The following is a 19,941-nucleotide window of genomic DNA, read 5'->3' on the forward strand; positions in this document are numbered from 1 at the left end:
CAAGTAAACAAGAATTCGTGGCATATCCAATCACATTTTAGTTTCATCAAGTTCAGCCCACTGTTGTTTTTCCACATCAAAATAAAACATTAGAACGTTCTACCACACTGTATGGTCATATGTCTTTGCAACATTAAGTGTTTCCACACATTGATGATGGCTTAATCATGTTTTGCTGCTGTCAATTCAATTCAATTTAATTCAATTCAATTTTATTTGAATAGCCCAAATTCACAACAACAGTCGTCTCGATGGGCTTCGTCCTTGTCACACGTGTGTTGCCGCTGTGATGCACATGGTCGGTTTTTTGCGTTATGGTAAAATAAACCTACCGTGCCTCAATTTAAATAGTACTTTCCAAATTGATATAATTGATGTATTCAACTTTGAAAATATTTGACAATGCTATAGGTTGATTCAATAAACAACTTGCCACAGATAGATCAATCTGGTTGAATTGTAAGAATATAAGTTGATTATTTGTTGAACCCCTAAAAATTATGTATTTGTTCTGAATGGATGCACTCTGCTAAAACAATAAACCACAAAAAGGTAATCGGGTTCACATGCCTGACTTCCTCAAACTCTGTCATCATTACTGCACAGCAGCAGATAACATTTAACAGCAAGATCGCAAAAAGCAGAAATACATGAAAATAAATGTTTATACTGAATAAGCAAGATGCCCTTTAGCTAAATCCAAGGATGAGGCGATAGTGAAGGGGTTTCACTAATTGTGCATTCTAGGCAGGATCAAAATAGCAAAGGAAAAAAAAAATAGATAGAGTGGAAATGAGAACTTCACACATTTCAGATTGTCAGAGAGCCAATGAAGATGCATGGTAAGGAGGATTTAGTTATGGAGGATGAAGAAGGAGAAGAAATGGGACAGTCACTTGGCCTAAAGCCTTTTTATGTTGTAGCAAATAAAATTGTTTTAACTTTCTAAATATATTTTTGGTTTTAATTTTGATTGGCAGGAAATATTTAAATAAATTCATCAGATACATTTGTCCCTGCTATGATATTTTTCCTTTTCGTAGTGCACATGGCAAGACGAATCAGCAACAGTATCCTAAAATCTCCCTACAGGCATTTCCATATTTATTTTCCCATACTGACCATACTTGCTTGTAAAATGTCTTACTTTGTTAGTCTCAATCTGTTTTATGGCTGCTGTTGCACTGAATACTCCCCAACCCTCCCTCTTCTTCACTTTGCTAGAATTAAATTTAGAAAGAAAATCATTTTAATGAGAGCCAGGGGAGTGGGGATAAACGGATAGCTTATCTTTCGAAAGAGAACAACTAGCTCATTAAGGTGAGCTGTAACTCACAGCCATGTTCTGGTAATTACATGGCAAATAATGACAACAAGTCTGCTTGCTTACTGCAGCACACACACACACACAGCATATAATGTTGGTGCCAAAATGATACATTTGCTACTTTCAAGAAAAGTTATTCTGAACACAGTATTGGATAATTAAAAGATTGCTAAGAAATGATAAACATTAAAGATTTGCAAATGACCCACTTCTAGCCACAGAGAAGGAAAACTAATTCTTGAGTGCAGATGTCACAAAATTTTACATTTCCAGTAGAGATTCATCTCTGCACAAGGTTTACTCACGTACTGCATCTAATGCTACGTTCACTCCAAGTACATGAGGTTATTTTGTTCACACTGGACAAGCAGGGAGGGGCTTCTTCTTGTTCTTTTTTTTACTGTTTACTAGCACACGTCTGCTGCCCACAGTTGGAAAATACTGGTCCCTGACTGGTCAAAGTTTGACCTGGTTTAACTTTCAACTCAAGTTCATTGGCTTTGTATACATTGAGCCCGAAATGGTCTTAAAAATGTGCGCTAAAAAAGCCTTGAACGCGTGTTGCGGAGGGTGGTGTGAACGTAGCTTAAGACTTGTGTGGTATCCATCTGACTCAACAACAACAACAAACATTATTTTAGTAAAAACCTATTTATAAATAACACATGAACACTAATTAACAATTTATATCAAAATAAAACTTTTTTTTTTTACTTTGAGCAACAACTGAACCAAACCCTCATCCTATGTGTAATTTTCAGGGCAAATTATTTATTTAGTTTATGAATTTATTTGTTCTGCTGTATTAAAATTTAATTATAAAACAAACAAAAAAACAAAATGAGAAACTTTATACTGATTGTTTTGGTTGTGCTTGACAGCCTTTTTACAGTATTGCAAATAAATGAAAGCTCTACACCAACACAGTTTGGATTGAAACTCCTGCATTTCTTTCTGTTCTCTGTGTCCCAAACCAGCTCAGTTTCTACCTGCTTCTGTTCTTCTCCCAAGCCGTCCCACATGGAAGCAACAATCTTGGAGACATCCCCGAAGGTGGCATTTGGGTTTTGGCCTTTGATGGCCGCCTGTGTGTCTCTGAAGAAGAGTGCGTACGCGGACACAGGTTTCTGCGGCTCATTGGGGTCCTTCTTCTTCTTCTTCTTTTGAGGTTTTGGCTTGGGCTTCATCATTTCTGCTGAGGGTCGCTTCTCGCCGCTTATCTAAAGACAGAAAGAGTGATGGAGGTGAGATGAAGGAACTACAGGTCATAAATCCGAGCAACAAATGTAGTTTTTTTGCTGAAGCTATTGAGGAGGAGAGCACAGACAATCTTTTTCATCATGACAAATTAGATGCTTGTTTTTGCAGGATTACACTTCCATATGCCTACACACTCACACAGTTATAGCAGGCATCTGCATGAGGACTTTGGTTAATAATAGAAGGCCTGAACACAGATTAATAACAAATTACAACGAGTCATATATTTGCAAAGCTGAAGTATTTTTTCCTTTTAGATTAACCAAAAATGCTGGAGGGTCCTAAAGACAAAACAATAAGATAATCATGGTTCAGACTTTATTTGACGACCACTGTGTGAACGTTTGGGTCAAAAAGACTGACGAAGTGTTGGATTAATTAAAATTAATATTTGAATGTATTTGTTAAATGCTTTTCATGCCAATGGGAAACACAACGGGCTTTAAATAATGAAAGCATATGCCTACCAAAATAAAGACTTCACACACTCAAAGATACAACATGAACCTCACACATGCAGAACCACACACTAATGCTATCATCTTGTAAAGAATGACCAGCTCTTACAAAAAATTGCAGCAAAAACAAGGTTAACAGCAGTTAAAATATGCTTGATAGGGCAACAAATATCGACTGTCATCTGTCTATCAAAGGACCACGCCCCCATTTGTGCACAACTGGACCTAACCCTTCCTCTGCCAGACCACAAAAGGGAGAAAATGTTTTAAAACCTTATTGTAAAGCTGTTTATTCCTGTGGCTTTGTTCCTTTGTGAACTGCGCTTGGGTCCAGACACTTTTGTCTTTAAATGAGCTTCAAACCGGAAGCCAAAGAATGCAGCTTTATCCGAGACAGATTACATACAGTTAGCTGAACTTTAAAGGTACAAGTAGAGGATACATGGAAAGACTGGACTTCTTTTACTGATGGTACTAAATATTAACCTTACAAACAGCAGATCAAGGTGCACATTTTCCTGTCGGAGCATCTTGGCTCCTGTGAGGGCAGTAAACAAACACTGGAAAAACAACAATTTGACATGAAAGTAATCTGTTGGGGGGCAGAATAACAGCAGATGTCATTAAAAATAATTAGCTACCTCAGCCAAATTAAGAGATATATCTAGATTGAAAATCTGTATCCCGTTTATTATTCAACATTTTGATTTCCACTGATGTGTAGTATCTTCTCAGACTTAATATATAATATGAAGTTATGGGTCCCTTGTTACTTTAATAAATCCCTTTGCAGCGGTTTCACTTTGCCTAGAAATTAGTTATCAATTCCCACATTTAAAGAGAACATAAAGAATTTAATGGTCCATTCTGTGAACACCATCAGAAAAGATTAAGTGCATGTTTTTCATGGTTGGTACCCTGTTTGTCAACAGTAATGCACTGCAATCCTCCAACAATTTCAGCGTGCAAAACTGCTTCAATCTGATGTGCTCGGCCCAATACACAAGAAGACATTTTCATTTTCCAGGCAGCGTTTTGACTGGGAGTCAAACCCAGGTCACCTGATCCTGGATGTGATTTTATATGGAAATTGCCTTCCATGTGCAGGAGAAAACGCATCAAGTGTTGGAGAGAAGGGAAGAAGTGAGGGGGAAGAAAGAGGGGGTGGCTTGATGTTGTCATTTGCATCAGTGAAACAGAAGTTAACCTGAATTCTGGGATGCCAAAAACGGAAAAATACCATCCATCTGACTGAATATATGATGACACGTTGACGAAATTCTGAATGCAACATGAGCTACACCGGTTTCAAGTCAAAGGAAAGATGTCTATGTGCAAGTATGCCTGGTTTTAGAAAATTACTCAAGGCGTTCTAAGTGGATAGGGTGGCAAATTTATTTCTTTTTTTGGCAAAAGTACTCCAAGTGCAGAGCTGGCATTTTGTCACAGTTTTTTTAACATCTTAAAGCAGTTGCTTTTCAAAAAAATGTATCCTGTTCTCAAACTTTCTCAACAGAAAAAAAAAAACTGTCGTTCTCTTGGACATAGTTTGTATCTGTCTGTTTAAACTCTCCGTCTATCTTACAACCCCTCACCTAACATAGTCCTGGAGATTGTAGCACATACGTCACTGCTACAAGCTTTGTCCAACAGAGTTTTTTTGTCTGCTTTTGATTCACAAAAATTGGAATGAAGAAATACACAAATGAAATTAAAATCTTGATTTTCTTTACATACATATCCTTGATTGTGAGAAAAAAACCCCAAAAGCCCAATTTTCATCGCAGTGAGTCTTTAAAGAGTTAAAAATATTCCTTTTAATCTGAGGTTAAACAGTAAGCATCTTTTAGTGGAAAAAGAGAAATAAAGATTGAAATATTGAAGTTTTTGAAGAAAGACATGTTTAAAACAACAAATTGTATTCCTCAAAGCATAAAAATAACTAAAACTCATGGGTTAGGAGGACATTTAAGCACATGAGAAAAATTAATTAACACTCTCACTCTGGGTTAGGCAAAAGTGACACTTGTTTGTTTCACAGTGCACAGGTGATATATTTTTTTCTTTGCATGTGTGTGAGTTTATGTGCCTTCATTTAAAAATAATTACCCTTCATTTTTCGACAATGAGGCAGAATACGGATATTTGAAACAACATCTGTTTCACCCATGCCTTTGAAGTAAAAAAAAAAAATGAATAAATGGATGGCAGAGCTAATGGAATGATAAAAAAGGATGAGAAGGGAGACGAACACTCTCCCCGAAAATTCACATATAAAGAAGAAAGACTAATGACACTCAACAGCTCGCAGCAGCATGCAATCAACTAGGAAATTAAGAAGCATTTCTCACATTTTATCTTTATGTTCTTTACTTTGTAGTATTTTATGTTCATGGTTATAATCTTCATATGCAGCAACAAATGGTGAAAGGTCACTGAAAAAGTAAAAAAAAAAACAGTTGATAAAAATATTGAATTCTACTTGATTATGATAAATAAAAATTAAAATATAAATTACTTTCAACCATTTAATTAAAATACTTTGTTCAAAAAATCCATACATTAAATCAAAACATAAATTTTAAAAAGGAAAACCAAATAAAAAAATAAAAAAACTCTAACAACAATACATAAACAAATAACCAGAGCTTAAAATATAAACATAATACAAAGTTATTGGTCTCAATTCTTCAACAGGTCATCTTTAAGATTCACTTAGTGTGTTACAGTTGCTACACATACTTTTGCACCAAAATCTTCTCTTGAATCAGCTGATTTTATGCACATCAATTAGTTAATCTAGATTACTTTATTACTTTAATTTATACAAGTTCTAATTTGCCCATTTTTTCATGTATTATGGCTTCAAATCAGCTATAAAATTATTTAAAATTAAAATATATTACAAAAATGCTGTTATTGGTGTTTTTTAACATTTTCTTGTAGCATTTCTCAGATGACTAAGGACACATCCATATAAAATTTGGCTAAAAATTGCATTTCTGAGTATTTCTTTGTTCAAATTGTTGTCAGTGGATGGATGATGGGAAGGGGGGGGACTAGCTCCACCAGGTCCAACCCACAACTCAGAGGCACATTTCAAATGAACTACTGCCACTCTGCAGAAACTATATCCCAAAAAACAACACAGGTTTTCAAGTGTTGGCTAAAAACTGCATAATCATATTTTTAAAAAAATCACTGGAAATACTTTTAAAATAGATCAATAACATCAGAGTGGGACTTTTATAGTCAATTGCTTTAAATTGATCACCTTTGAATATTATTAACCGCTAACTTTGTTTAAAAAAAGCCATCTTTTAATATCTACTTTGCAAAGAGCCCACATGGCGGTTGCTTGATAAGACTGCTGAGTCCTGAACAGTGCAGCAAAGTCAAAATATATTTTGTCAACAGCTTTTTAGCTTAGCAGCAAAAGATTGAGGCACAGTGTCAGCCGGCGCCTGCTCATCTCATCAGCGTTTCTCTTGTCAGAGAGAGAAAGAGACGGAAGAATTGGTACACGGAGAGAGGGAGAAAGGGCGGAGGACGAGGGAGGTGTAATTCTGAATGGACAGCACTGCACTGGCAAGACGAGATTAGAATTGACAGACTGATAACTGCATCACTATCAAAACAGAGGAGGGAAAGAGGAAAAATAGAGGGGGAGGAAAGAAAAATGAGGAAGTGAGAGTGACAGACGAGAAAGTAAAAAAATAAATAAAAAAGATGCAAGGAAAATGAGAGAGAAGGTTTATGTAAAGAAAACAGAAAAACGGCAGAAAGGAGGATTGGGGTGATTTAGAGAAAGACAGATAAGAAGAAGAACAATGCAGACGCAGAGACCGGCAGAGTTTAACAGACATAAAATAAAAGGTAATAGCAGGGAGTATTGTCCGCTTACAGTCTTCTGAACATGTAGCTCATCATCATTATCATATATACTGAATAAAGACATATGAGGAAGGCTGCAGGACACTTCAATTTCAAAAGCCCATAAAAAAGGAGGAAAAACTCTGAGGTGATGCGTAAATAAACAGTGATGGCTGCTACATTAAAGCACGACACAATCACTGAACACGAGCCACTTCCAACAGATGGTTTTATGGATTTCAGGCCGAACTGCTATAAAAGATAGATGCTAGAAACACACCAAAGAGGTTACACTGTTAGCAAAAAAAAAGAAGAAGTTATTATTTAAATTTTTTTTCCAAGAAATGTTATGAAATATGTTCAGTGGCCTAAAAAGTGAGATTAAATAGATACAAGCTTTAAGTGATGCAGAGAAGCTGCTTAAAAGCAGAATTTCATGACCATCTGTTTAGGAGCTGTAACGAATTTTTGGATTTGGAGAAATAAAATCAAAAGAAAATGAAAAGAAAAAAGCTGTTTCAGGCTTTTTATTTTTGCACTGATTTTACTTTTGCATTAAATGAAAAAGAAATATGTAAAATATCAATTTTGAATTTCTGTTTTGTTAGAATTTCTTTTTTACCTTGTTTTCTTTAAAAATACCAGACTCTATTTGAGGTCAGCTATGAAAACATGCCTTTCATGTGTGTTCTATCTTATTGAACTTCCCTCACTGACTAGTGCTGCTTGTGTGTACGCAAGTAATCAGCTTTGCTCTGAACTGCGTAACAATTGGACATAAAAGTCCCTTTGTGCTGGCCAAGCAAAACTTTTTCAAAAATTATTTTAGAACTCAACTAAAACCAAAGTTGACTCCATCATAACCTTTAATGTGAAGGGTTTTTTTTCTAGGCAGAAAATAATTTCATAAATCTGTTTAAACATAAAAGACCACTGCTTCAAGTTAAACAAAAGGGTTCTGTTTTAAGCAAAAATACAAAATGTTTCAAATCCTTCAAGGATGTCAGTTACAGTCAACCCAAGCTGGATGAAAAAACATTAGAATATCATTTATTTTTATAGGGGTTTCATTTTTGATCTTGTGACATCTTCAGGATTATTTTTATTATGGTTTTGCATGAAAAGGCACTTTTCATAACTGACCTTTATTTTTCAAAGAACTGTTTTGTATTCAATAATAACCTGTTTGAAACCTGGCATTGTAAAGTCACAATAATGATATGAAAAGAGGATTTTTTTTATTAACGTGGTTATGTTGGAGCCATTATTTTAATTTTTTTTTACATATGGAAAAGAATAATATATAATAACATATGGAAACACATGGCCTATGTATAAATTTAACTTATATTGAAGTGTTTAAGTAAAGTATTATTTTACAATCACCAAGGCACATTTTAGAGAATTTGAAATTGTTTAATTTTAAACAATTTGGCGATGACTGGAAAACTTTTTCTTCCATGTAAACCATGAAGAACAATACAGCAATACATGTCCACAAATTTAAAGTATAATTGGTGCATTAAGGCAGTTACATGTGTGCAGCAAAGTCCTATTGGGAAAAAACAAATTGTTAAATCATTTCTGAGACAGCTTATAGGAGGAGTAGAGGATTTAATTCTTTCACTATTCTAAACAAAAAATAACACAACTATTTCTATTAAAACAAACATTTACATGTAAAATAAACATTCTTTGAGATATTCAATGTAAAAGCAAAAAACATTTGTTTTTAAGAAAAAACAAAATAGCAGATTTGAGTCCACACTTTTATTTATTTAATCTTTCTCAAATGTCCACTAGCCGAATTAGAAACTTATTATTTTCTCTGCTTTTACTTCACTGATTCCTTGAGAAAATATTTGTCTGACTAGCAGAAAAATTCTTCATTATTAAATCCACTGGATAGCTGCCAACCGAGCCTGTCTGGCTTTTGGAAGCAGCCACGATCAGCACTGGTAGTTTTTTTTCTCTCTCTCTCTCTGGAAATAATTTTCTGTTCAGCTAAAAAGAAAGTGCTGAAAAAAATACCACAAACTGCATATAAAAAAAGTAAATAAAAACATTCCCACAGAAGTCTGTGTTTATTTATGTATTTACCATAATAATCAATACCTTGAGACCGAGTGAACAAGCAGACTCTGTTCTAAAAGAAATGCACTTGAGCTCTTTCACACCAGCTTTTGTCAGAGAAGGATGCTTAAGTATAAAAGCAAACTCAAAGCCATTATAGTTAACACACAGATAAGTGTCCACTACTGTTAAAGCAGCTGCCATGAGAGTTATGTCAAGATCCCTCGTATACATTTTCAGTCTGTTACACCGCAAGCTGCAGCTCACAGCCCTGAGGAAAAATGAGTTACTGACACCCTTAAAAAATAAAAAAAAATAAAAAAGTCAGAGCACAAAACTGTTGTGATTCATGCTGCTTTAAAAATGCAACAGTTTGTTCAACATTCCAAGCAAGAGTTTGTAAAAAAGAATTCATATTTTTACATAAAGAAGCAAAGGTGGTTTAAATCTGACTAAGTCACGCTCACATCTTTTATAAGAAAATTATAGAGCAGCGGTTAATAAAGGTTGGAGTTAGCCGGGGGCAAAACCAGGCACATCTTTGTTGTATTATGGGGTTAAATGAAGTTACTCTTAGATTTACAGACCACACATCACTTCAGTGCATATCATTTATAACATGCTGGCAGCTGAGCTCAAAACGTAAATTATAATGTTTAAAATCTGAGTTATTCTGTAAACTAAAACTGCTATAAATGGAAACAAGAACTTGCTAAAGTAGTTTCTTAAAATACTTTTTGAAACACACACTATTTGAATTTCTTTATTTTGTGTATTCTCTGCCAATTATTTTAAAATCACTCTTGTGTAAGCCCTGTCTTTGTCCATTGCCATCATGTTGCTCAGCATGAAGTCTTGATGGATTAAAATAAATCTCAAAATATATACAGTGGCCTCCTCATCTGGAAGCAATTACAGCTCCATGTCAGGCTGCCCATGTGCATGCAATGAGCAGGAGTCCATGTCAAAACCGCTGCACAGTTCTCTGAGCAGAACCAGGCTCTCATCCTTAGAGCAGCACTCTTCAATTAAAAGCACAGCCCGGCCCAAACAATAATGTGCAGATTTGTGATCCAAAGAAAATAAGGGGGTCAGTGGGAATCATGTAAACCTCATTCAGCTCAGTTGCGATGCCTTTAAAAATACACGTTATAATACATTGTCTTTTGTCCGTCTTTTCAGACAAGCCTCATCACAGAAGCCCACAGCGGCTGCTCAGCTATGCAACTTGATTTATTCTCCATTAAAAAATGAGTGACAGCTGAGGGGAGCCCCTCCCCACAAGCTCTGCTAACAACGTTGGACCCACTTAATCAGCCTAAATAACAGAGTCAAGGCCCTTGTATTTGGTAATGTGGTGAAAACAGTGGCAAGTGAAAGTTAATTAGATTAACAGTAGTTTAATGAGCAGTTGGAGGGGCCCCTGCAGATTGGATTTTAATAAATACATAGTGGCAAAAGCATCTGCTGTGCACTTCCTGGCTCTGCTGGTCTCCTAATTGGCCCCAGTGGGTTGCTGTAGCTGAGCAGTGCACAGTAAAATATGAAAGAAAAAAAAAAGCTAAATACTTACAGTTGGTTCAGGTGAGTCTGTCACACAAATCATTTCTTTATTTAAAAAAAAATAGAAACAGTTGGAAGCAGGTCAAAAATAGAAAGGATTGCTGCAGATCTTCCAAATAAGTCAAAGCAGAAATCATTCGGCTAAATTAAAAGTGATTTGGAATTTTTGTTTTTGTTTTCTAGATAATATGTCCCCATGATGAAGTCCCTGTGGCTACAGCACAAAAAGGAAAAAACAATTAATCAAACACAAATGAGAGGTGGTTGCAGGGTTATTTCCATAGCAACTGCCTGAGGGGACAACTTGAACCCTTTAATGTGAGCCGGTGATGTCTCTTTGTAAACATGTGCGCAGCAGGGGGAGAAAGCCAATGAGAGAGCCTGGCAACAAAGGCATCACAGGGCAACAACCTCTTGGTATCAATCGAAGTTTCCATTATCTAGTGGTGAAAAGACTGAAAAGTGCTTTAAAACATTGGATCTGGGAGGTTTTAGAGTTGATATTAATCTTTTTTAACTGCTGCTCAACATCTAAAAATGTTCCAACAAATCTCAAACATGAAAGTAATCAAACCAGAGTAATGAAAAGAAAATTACTCAAGCTTTAGTGACACATATCTTTTAAATTTTGCTGCTCAAACAATCACTGACTCTGAAATCAAATTATTTAAAAAACAGATCCGCTTTTTTACATCAGTGATTGTCAACTAGTGCGCCGCGTGACATGAGATGGTCAGGTGTGTTATGGGAAATTCTTATTAAAAATTATGTACCAATGGCAGGATATCATATATTTGATTCTTACTCAGGAAACTTTGGTAAGGACTGTACTTCTATTTTGCCAAAAACTCTGGTCAATTACTCTCATTTCGGAATAAGCTTGGCCCCTTAAACTAGGGGGTCTGCAACCTGTGGCTCTGGTGCCACATGTAGCTGTTTTACCCCTCGATTTTGGCTCTTCGGTAGAAGAAGAAGAAAATATATATATTTTTTCATTGCTTTGTTTTTGTTTTAAAAAACAAACTTTTTGAACAACAAGGTGCATTAAGCAAAACCCAACAGTCGGATGAGTCAAACTTTGTCCAAATCTGTCATTGCCTACCATACTAAAACATTTAGACCAATTTTTTAGCTTCGTGTACCACAGTAAATTAACCGGAGGTCAATAACCAGAATTTATACTTTAGCCGCACGAGATTATAAGAGTCAGTTTGTAATTTTTGGAAAAAAATTATTTGATTTTTAAGGGTATCATATAGTCCAAAATATGTGGCCACTTAATTGGCCCCGATTTAATTTTAGTTCGTTCAATTTATAAAGTACTGGCTGAGATGCACCACAAATTGTAAACTAAACAGTGCATCTTTTTTTTTTTTTTTTTTTTAACCACTGATAACATTATAATATCTAGAACATTTTCTGCATGTAAATGATCTGACATGGGGGCCTTTTATTTTGAAAGGAAGTCATGTGAATGTCTGTCAAAAGTTACGTTACTATTTCCTTTTAAGGAAAGAGGCTATTTTCTCTTTTTTTTTAACTATGATAAAAACAATAGTTCACAATAAATAAATAAATAGCATCATAATAACAGTAACATAATAACAAATAAAGAGTCTTATTTTTCTAAAGGGTGAAGTCAGACTTTGTGGCTCCTACTGGGTAGCGGTCAGTGAGAAACTGACCTGAACGGCTCTTTTGAAAACTGCAGACCCCATAGACACCAGTGTTTGGTCCAAGTGACCGAAACATCTGTTTCATAATAATGTCTGTATTAAAGAATTAATATTAGACTCTTGTTATAGTTTAGATAAACTTCAAGTTTAAATAAAAGTAATAACAAAATAAAAGAAACAGAATTAAGGTTCAGTGACCAACAGACATATTTAACTAAAACTAATCGAAATGACATTTTTTTCAACAAAATAAATAAAATATTGATGTTAAAGCCACATTTTTTATTTAGACATTAAAAGAAAACTAATTAAACTATTACATCTAGTTCAAAAAAACCATGCCATATCCTGGAGGGACTGGTGTATTATTATTAGAGCGCTTCTAATTGTTTTCATTTTCGGTTGCTGGTGTGCCTTTTGATTTTTGTCAAGGAAAATAAGCGTACCTTGGCCAAAAATAAGTTGAAAGACACTGTCCAACGTGAGGCATGTTTTTTTTACTGCAGCTCTTTGAGCCTCCAATTGCCATCAACACTCTTGACAAACACCTTTTATCAAAGCTTGTTCGTTGGTAGCAATCATGAATCATTTTTCAGATGAAGCAATGACGGACGGCTGTCAAAACAATCCAGCTAATCTGCTTTCTTTGACAACAATTGCCGTTAAATTCTATACACTCAGAATCACCAATTTCACATTGAGGTTTAGGATTCATAAAAGTCAAACACAATGAGAGAAGGAGAGAAAAACAGAGGTTAGTGCTTTGAAAGCAGCATAACTATGGTCTAAAAATGACTAAAGCACCGTAAGTATACAGTAGAATAGTAATTCTGTCAAACCACAGAGCTCAAAGCATGCAACAGAATGAGCAGCCTGCAGTTCTCAGTGGCTAAAGCTGGAAACTTTTTAAGAAAAAGACTTTTGAGTAAAATTTACAGCAACAAATGCCAACATTTCAGAGACAGACAACACGGCCAGCAACAGTCCCCACAGAAAAAATGACTCAGCACTTTGTCCTCATCAGGGATTTGGCTGTTCGAATCCTAGCAGCAAAACCCACTGATGGAAGCAGGTATCCATAACTTTCTTACAAACACTTATCCAAGGCCTCTTTTCCTTGGGCGAGAGTAATGGCTTCTTTGCACTGGGCTGCACAGTGCTATTGTAGAATCACAAAGCGGTTAATTGAAACAAATGGCTCTAATAATGGGACATTATCCCCACAGGCTGGTTTTGCGGTGGGCCTAATTAGCGTTGCGGTGGAGGAGAAGAAGACAAGTCACTATGCTTATTCCTCAAAGGAGGGAGCCCGGGCCTTTTTGTACCAGTCCAGCATGAGTCTTCTGCTTACAGATGCAGTTTTCAAAGCACACATATTTCCAGTCAAACATGTGTTGAACTGTGGTTCCAAATCCTTTGGGTGATGGTTTTTCCTCACCTGCTCATCATCTGAACTGACTAGGCCAAAAAATGCATGATGAAGCAGTCAACTTTAAAAATAAAGACTACAACATTTTTCGGAGTATAAGCTGTGTGTTCATTTATTTTTTTGTGTGTGCTTAATTTGGCCATAGCTGCGACTGATGCTACATTAACACCAGAATGTTGAAGTATGGCAACATTTCCAAACCTTGCTCCTTTCATTTTCGGCTCTATTCTGATACATAAAAGACTTGGTGTCATATAATTCTGGCCGGGCACAGATTGCAATTATTCATTTCTTCTCCATAACGGTTGGCACTTCCATGAATTAGAAAGGAAACTATTCATACATCACTACTAAATGCGAGTTCCTGATTGGTCAAAGTTCAACTGGCTTAACTTTAAACGCATGTTCAACGCAGCGTGTTTTGTATGTAGAGCCTTAAAACGTACTTTAATACATTAGTAGTGACTCGTGAACCTGGAAGCCCGAAGCGCGCATACAAAACCCGTGTTTACATAGAATTTTCCTTGGAAGTGGGTGCTTGAATGCAAGTTGCCAAGGCAACATAGCTTTATACTCAGGTGCGACTTATATATGCTTTTAAATAAATAATAGTGACAAACACTAGAGAGTTCTGTAAGTGTATGTATTTGCTACTGACAGCAACACAAAAGAACAAGATTTCTAAAGAATCGTCAACTGGTCGATGGCGATTGAGGTAATGAGCAGCCTGTTCTAAAGCAACATAGATGATGAAGAATTCAACAATTTAGGGATTTGAAGCGATCACAGAGTTTAGTTGACGTGTAAGCATGTTCTTTATTATATGATTGTCTTAACATTTGTTCATATGTTGTGCTAATATGCAGCCTCTTGTTTCATGAAGCTAAATAAGCATCAATGTGTTAAGGCAGTGAAGTGTGCATATATTCAGTCTATTATCGTTAGCTATTCCCTTATCATGATTTGCCTTTCAATGAAATGTCTGTTCTTGTTCCAGTATTTTGATAAATGGATTGTTCCCAAAAGAGCGACTTATGCTTCAATGCCATTTATATGAGTTTTTCCTCTTTATTATGCATTTTTTTGCTGCTGCAACCTGTTCTCCAGATCAACATATACTTCCAAAATACAGTACATTAAGTCAAAAAACTCTAAATTAATTGCTATAAAATTAGAAATTGCTGAAAAATATGATTACCATTAGGCGAAATAAAAAAAGGAATATATTTTTACCATAAAAATGTGACTTTTCTGGTTTTTAAAATGATCTAAAACAGACATTAAGGAAAATAAATGTATTTTTTTTAACAACTGCAATTAACATTGTGACAAGTAGATTAATAGACTAATCCACTCTGCATCAACGCGATTATTGACAATTCTAAACACTGTTCTTTCTCAACTTGTCATAATGATCTCCTTGGCTGTGGCAATGGCCCACAACTAATGTGATAACATGGGACATTGTCTTCCAGATGTATTTTGATTACCCCTGAAATCTGTTTTTGCCATTCCTAATTGTTTATCCCTCTACATGATGATACCAGAAAGTCAGATATAATGCAGTGCTCAAATCTCTGTGACCAAGCTCTTTTAAATATTCATTAGCAGTAACACTTGCCTAAGGTTATTTGAATTAGAGGCATGAATATTCATGACCTGAAATGAATGTGCGTTTGTTTTTTAATGCTCAGTCTGTTTTTGCTCGTCTTCATTACCTCACGCTGAAGCCTGGATAATAAGTCGCGCCAAAACAAAGCTTTACTTTTTTTAAAGTGCAATTCTCCCTGGAACCCCATTTGTTTCCGTTTAAATGAAACCGGAATGCCCTACCAATTATCTCGCTGTCATTTCTTTTGACAACTACAAGACACATTGTTCACCTCTGCGGAGGAGTGCAGCGCTGAAGGGCATCTGTCTTTTTGTGAAATGGAACGTCAGCGCAGAAAATATTTCTACTGTTACAGAAAGTGATTTATCTGCAAACGTCGCTGAGATGTCAGTGAAAGGCAGCGGAGCAAGCAGGTCATCTGAGACCTAAACCCTCTAAACCTACAATGAAAAAAAGGCTGTTTCAATTATATCTGAAAAAAGGACAACAAGTAAACTGGTAACCCAGTTGCACCAAGATGTCAACCTAAATTGCAATTTCCAGCAGGAATTCTGCCATTTAGTTGAAGGTAATAAAAAAGGGTAAAAGAGAGCTGAAAATCAATTTAATTATGTGTGCATGATTAGATAAATGTTACAATCAAAGCCAAACACAACACTGATCACCTTTCTCCAATTATTTTTAATAATTTAATTTGGAATCTACCTAAGCTCTCCTTGCACTGTCAGTCCAGTTATTATGCCTCAGCTCCACAACAGTCATGGTTGATTCCCTAACTGTGTCCTAAATGCCAAGTGAGGCACAATAAACATCCTTTTGCACAGCGCAGGAAGTCAACGCAACTTTGTAGTAATCAGCAACTCTGACAAAAAACACACAACAGAGTGAAAACACACACAACAGACTGAAAACACACAGTAATAGATTGAAAACACCCAACAATAGACTTAAAAGACACACAATCAAATACTGAAAATACACCCAACAGACTAAAATACACCCCACAGACTGAAAATACACCCCACAGACATAAAATACACCCCACAGACTGAAAATACACCCCACAGACTGAAAATACACCCCACAGACTGAAAATACACCCCACAGACTGAAAATACACCCCACAGACTGAAAATACACCCAACAGACTGAAAATACACCCCACAGACTGAAAATACACCCCACAGACTGAAAATACACCCAACAGACTGAAAATACACCCAACAGACAAAAAAAACACCCTACAGACTGAAATACACCCTACAGACTGAAAATACACCCAACAGACTAAAAATACACGCTACAGACTAAAAATAAACGCTACAGACTGAAATACACCCTACAGACTGAAAATACACCCAACAGACTAAAATACACCCCACAGACTGAGAATACACCCAACAGACTAAAAATACACCCCACAGACTGAAAATACACCCCACAGACTGAAAATACACCCAACAGACTAAAAATACACCCAACAGACAGAAAATACACCAAGCAGACTGAAAATACACCCCACAGACTGAAAATACACCACAGACTAAAAGTACACCCCACAGACTAAAAATACACCCCACAGACTGAAAATACACCCCACAGACTGAAAATACACCCAACAGACTGAAAATACACCCAACAGACTGAAATCGCACAATAGACTGAAAACACACACACACAAACTACCAAAGACTGAAAATACACAACCAAATAGTGAAAACGTGCACAACAGATTGAAAATACACACAAAAGACAGAAAGTACAAACAACAGGCTGAAAAAACAAACAACAGACTGGGCACATAAATGCTGTCAAAGCACAAAGACTAAACAATCTAAATCTGAAACATATTCTTCCTTACAAATACTGTTTTTGCTGAAACAGTCATTAAAGTCCAACTGAGAAAAGGAAACCATCAGAAAAGGAAACTTTCCATCAACAATACCGTCAAATGTCACTCTGAGGATATAAGTGTTTGTCTTGAAAATCGTCCATCTGAACATGAGGTGAAAAGGTTTGTTGAATGTATGTGAAACAGACGTCACCATGTCCAAAAAATGTACACAGAAGCAGACATTTACTGCCAGAATTCCCACCAGTTGTCATCTGACTGAGTACGTGTCAAAAACTTCGAAGTCTGCCAGCTGCATTTGTAGCAGCGAGGGTTTTCCCTCCTCCCCAGTCGGCCTCATTACACCAATAATGAGACAGGCTTTGGGAATCAGCTTCAATATTTAAATGTGGTAACACCCCTCAAGGCTGCACACTGGGGTTCTTCTACAACCTCCTCCTCGACCTCCCATCACCTTCTGCTGGCAAAGATCCCCCTGCTTCATTCATTTTTTTATTTTTATAAAAGATGGCTCTTGCTGACAGCTCTTCAAGCCCCTACCACCAGCCAGACCTGAACGACAGGGGGCTTGTTGAACATGGGACCCCTGGGTGCCTCCTCTTACCCAGGAGCAAGGGCTGGCAGAAACACTGTAAGCTATGAGTGAGATAGGAGGAGGGGTTGTCCCCCCCAGCAATGAGCAATGCCAGACAGCATGTAACATTTCACAGCATCCAGTCATTCAGGACCCAGCTCATTCTGCTTTAGTTCAAAGACACTGACAGAGCAGGTCAGCGGTTGGGAGGAGCTGTGAAAATGGAAGCGCGTTTCTGACGAACGGCTCCATGTTTAAGATTGTCAGTGCTGATGCTTTATGTTCCTGGACTCCTGCAGTTGTCTGAAAAAGAAACTGTAAAAGCCACAGCAAAGAAGATGATAAAAAAACAGCAGCTGCAACAATAATCTAATATGTAAAGTTATATTTGGTTAGGAAAAAACAAATAGATAAAAGAAAAGCGAGGGGAAAACTGAAACATGCCTTTAGGCAAGTCAGAAATCCTGGGATTGTAAACCTGATCACCCTAAAGTGAGCAGATATTAGGTACTAGATCAACAAAGACAAAGAAGAGATAAAATTATGTGTCTGTGCAGAAAGATGATGGTCAATCCACTGCTCTCAATCCTGTAATGATTTAACTCTGTTTGCTCTAAGATCGAGTGTGTGTGCTGCGAAAGAGAATCCCAAAGCAGGGTGAAGTTTACAGAGCTGTAGCCTTAGGCTAAATGTTGTACAAAAACCAGCAACAACATCCCTGGAGATGAAGCCTATCTGTTGCTCCAGCTGAGCTTGTACTTGTAGGAGGTTTTATATGTGCAGTGTAGGATTTCTGTGATTGAAGAAGAAGTGTATCCTTAAGGTAAGGCTGTCGACTTCTCGTTTGCTTTTTCTGCGGCGCTGGAAGAAGCCTGCTGACTGATTAGCGATTTGATTTTCAGGCGATCCTTCCATCTCCTCAAATTTACTGAGCTCATTGTTCAGCTTCCGTCAATATAATGCAAGGAAATCAAAAGCTTACTCCCTCATTTTTGACCCTGGCTATGCTGGGAGCTTATTTCCATCCACCCATATTAGTCTTCAAGCATGCAGCAGACATAAATTCAATTTACTTTATTATACCTTTATCAGTATGAAATTAAGGTTAATTGACTTTGCTGGGGAAACATCAAATGAAACATTCCTAATGGAAGTGAAATGAAAATAACGTCATCTCCAATTGCTTTAAAATATTTCCCAATATACAGCCTACTTTCCTATTCTTCACCCTCAGAAATAAGCTCCTCTTGTCCCAGGAGATAATAAATGAATTGAATCCCCCCGCCCCCCATTTACCCCCTCCTTCTTCCTTATCGGTCATCTATTTTTTTCAGAGTAAGCTATTACTTGCTAGGGTTGCTAGGCAACAAGAAATATTAATAGCCGCTATTATTAGCCAGCCTCTGCCAGAGTAGTACTAAAATGTGGAAGTGAGAAACATGAATGTGTTACATAAATCTCTGGACCTTTCACAGGGTGCGCAAGTCTCTGTTTGTGCTGTGATTTATTGCAACGACGGTTCATTTATGAGAAAAGGGGGTGTGAAATAAGAAAATGGAACATTACCCAGAAGGGCTATTTGAAAATAAATAATTGCGAAGGTGAAACAAAAGCCGTTTAGGAAGCAGGCACTCCCTCCCTGTTCGCTTCTAAAAAAAAAAAATGAATAAATGAGAGAGCAAAAAGGCCAGTTTTGTTACACAAACTATCCACAAACTGCTGGCTTTCTGTTTTTAATTGAATTACTTTAAGACACACTCCAATAAAACATTTTGTAACATGTTTTTTGAGGCGTTTTCTAATGTTGGAGGTCATCTATACAGAAAATTGAGCTAAAAATTGCATTTTTAAAATTTTCTTTATTCAAATCATTGTGAATCAGGAGCAAACGAAACATTGTGGTTTCAAAAAGATCCCATTTGTGACATAGAAAATGCACTGAGTGGGCCACAAGCTCCCTGCTCCTCCATTTTGATGTAGACGACTAGATCCACGCACATTTTCGTTCTCCTCGTCCAAGCCATTTTTGTTACACTGTTCATGTTAAGTTGAGGGTGTGAGGGGCTGTAAGCTAGCAGACGAGTGTGTAAACACCTCAGTTATGGGTGACGGGAAAAGGGGTGCAACCCAGAAGTTGAATTTCCATTGAACTCCTGCCGCTCTGCCGAAACTATGTCCAAGAAAACAACACTTTTTATTTATTTTTTTTATTTTGGCTAAAAACAGGAACACTTCTAAAATTGA

The 19,941-nt window shown here is 36.7% G+C and overlaps 1 protein-coding gene across 6 annotated transcripts in view; it reads right to left on the bottom strand.

Moving 5' to 3' along the window:
- LOC101170586 (thymocyte selection-associated high mobility group box protein TOX) overlaps positions 1-19,941 on the bottom strand; it is an 89,123-nt gene that overhangs the window by 8,968 nt on the left and 60,214 nt on the right. For all 6 annotated transcript variants that reach the window (XM_020704533.2, XM_011476928.3, XM_011476926.3 and 3 more), the window contains one exon: positions 2,317-2,547. In XM_020704533.2, coding sequence (XP_020560192.1) covers positions 2,317-2,547 — 231 coding nt within the window. The remainder of the gene's footprint in view (positions 1-2,316; positions 2,548-19,941) is intronic.

The sequence above is a fragment of the Oryzias latipes genome, chromosome 7 (assembly GCF_002234675.1).
Source record: "Oryzias latipes chromosome 7, ASM223467v1".
NCBI classification, from domain to species: Eukaryota; Metazoa; Chordata; class Actinopteri; order Beloniformes; family Adrianichthyidae; genus Oryzias; species Oryzias latipes.